This window comes from Hypomesus transpacificus, chromosome 22, assembly GCF_021917145.1.
Source record: "Hypomesus transpacificus isolate Combined female chromosome 22, fHypTra1, whole genome shotgun sequence".
NCBI lineage: Eukaryota > Metazoa > Chordata > Actinopteri > Osmeriformes > Osmeridae > Hypomesus > Hypomesus transpacificus.
The window spans coordinates 12,288,254-12,290,687 of record NC_061081.1 but is presented as its reverse complement, the minus strand read 5'-3'; the positions used below and the strand labels follow the sequence as shown (position 1 = coordinate 12,290,687).

General features: G+C 49.6%; 1 protein-coding gene across 1 annotated transcript in view; it reads right to left on the bottom strand.

Moving 5' to 3' along the window:
- Positions 1-662: 662 nt before the first annotated feature.
- Positions 663-2,434, bottom strand: part of LOC124484434 (fibronectin type III domain-containing protein 7-like) — an 8,766-nt gene continuing 6,994 nt past the window's right edge. Inside the window, exons 13-14 of the mRNA XM_047045342.1 lie at positions 2,129-2,151; positions 663-1,418 (exon numbers count right to left, since the gene is read on the bottom strand). Of these exons, the coding sequence (XP_046901298.1) occupies positions 663-1,418; positions 2,129-2,151 (779 nt within the window). The remainder of the gene's footprint in view (positions 1,419-2,128; positions 2,152-2,434) is intronic.

Genomic DNA, 2,434 nt, shown 5'->3' with positions numbered 1-2,434 from the left:
GGATTCTAACACTCAGGCCACACCTCCTCCCTGACTGTCTGCTCCCATTTGCCGTGAAAACACACATGTTCTACTGCAAGCATAACTAGCACTGTCCCTTTGACTATAAGCAAAGTCATAGGTCAGAGATTCAGGAGGACCAATCAGATTATAGACATTAGTCTCCACAGTCCAGGCAGGTGAAGTGGTGTAACGTACAATATGTAAACAAAAATTTTTTCTTCCTTTTTTCAAACATTTTCTGAAGCAAATTCAGGAAGTAATATATATCAAAAAAACAAAAACAAACATTGTTTATTTTAATTCCTTTCACAAAGCAGAGAGTTTAGACTCTCTCAGAGAGTGCTCAGTTCCATTCAACGCTGTATCGAGCAAGGAAACAAACATCAGAGAGGTTCTCCAACTGGTGGTTGGTCGACTCAGTCTTCTTGGACGGACAGTAAGTTTAGCATATTTCTACATTTCACTTTGTGACAGCTAGATAGGGCTAAACGCAGCACTAGCCTAGGACTTGCCCGTTCCAGAGTAAAAAGAAGGGTTAGCCAGGCAGGAAGTCGGGGGTAGAAGAGGAAGGAAAAAGGGAGGAACTATAAGGGAGGGCAGTCTCTTTGGCGGCCGTTATTGTTTGTCTAAAACGCTTGTAGTCCCAGTAGCCAGTGTGGTTACCTCCTGCCAATCTCGCTCTGCCTAAGGAACTGGATGTTGTTGGCGCTGTCGGCCAGCTCGGGGTACTGTTCTATGGACAGGACGTAGTAGCCGTCGTACCCCAGCACTTTCCCTCCGCTCAGCAGCTGCCTCTTCTCCCCCTCCGTCCACAGCCTCACCCCTTCCTCTCCCTCCCTCACGCGTTGCTGCTCACGGGCCCAGGAGCTCCCCAGCGCCCTCTGCCGGGCCTGCTCCAGAACACGGGCCTTCTCCTCATCCAGGGTCATGCCGTAGCGCACGTGCAGCGCCAGCGAGCCGAACTGCAGCTCCACGTCGGCGAAGCGCCGCGTGCGTCCGTTGACCACCGTAGTGGACTGAGACACGGTGACATTCACGCCGTTCTCCAGGGACTTCTTGCCGGAGGTAAGCCGCAGCGCGCTGAGGTCGGTTTCTGGAAGGCTGGTCTTGATGAAGTAGTGTGTGTCGCGTCCTTCCACCGTGAAATGTAGGTCCTCTAGATAAAAGGCATTGTTGAGCACTGCTGCCACCTTGATGCAGTCCTCGTTGGCGATGTTCAGGGCGTTGGTGATGACCCGGCCCTGGGTGACTGCCAGCATCACGCCCTTGCCGATGAGTGAGCGCACGGTAGCGAACCACAGCCAGGGTTTGTCACGTTCCGCCCTGCGCCGACTCAGCTGGATCTCAGGCATGCGTTCGAACGACAGGAAGGCCTTGGCCTGGCGTGTCACTTCCTGTTGTACCCCGGAGATGGACTGTCGGGAGAGAGGAGAGAGGGGTGAGTTGGAGGGATAAGACAAGCCACACAGAGAACATGTGAGGAGGATGAGTTACAGTGTCAAGCATAGAGAGAGAGAGAGAGTCAGAGAGAGAGAGAGAGAGAGAGAGAGAGAGAGAGAGGGAGGGAGAGAGAGAGAGAAAGAGAGAGAGTGAGAGGGACGATGGGAAAGAGAGGGGAGATGAACAGCAGTCTGATAGTTGACTTTGCTGTGTGTGCTGTAACTGCCTAGTAGGCACAGTATCAAGCAGTTTCCATTAGCTTTATAAACTATCAACACATAACAGTGAAGACTTGCACTGTTTGTATATGTGGCAAGCGCTCTTTAAAACGGTTGTGATGATGCCATTACTCTCAGCATTACTTTGTACTGTCTGGATTATACCTCCCTCAGGATGGCCATACTAAATACAGTGATATTTGTTTATCAAGAGACAGGAAATAAAAATGCTGAGCTTTTAAGTTTATTGCCATTTACTTGAACTAATGTGGCTTCACTGAATCATAGTGCAGCAAGGAGGAGGAGAGAGTGAGAGAGTGAGATAGAGAGAGAGAGAGTGAGAGAGAAAGAGAGAGACAGAGAGAGTGAGAGAGAGAGAAAGAGTGAGAGAGAGAGAGAGTGAGAGAGAGAAAGAGTGAGAGAGAGAGAGAGAGAAGCGGGACTGAAAAAAGGATAGACGGAGAAACCTTTTCAAACAGAGCAGACTGTCCTGAAAACACAGGAGCTCATTATCAGGTCCAACAACCTGAGTCTACAAAGAGGGGAACAACCAGGCTGGGTAATAACTGGTTCACACTCTGTGCCGAAATGTAGACCACCATGTTTTAATGTTTGTGTTAGAATTCAAAGAAGGTGTGAGAGTTTGCATTGAGACAACTGATTCTTTTCGCCCTACACACACAAACACACACACACACACACACACAGAGAGTGGTTATACCAGCCAGAGCCTGAGGCGTAGGGATACACACACACACACACACACACACACC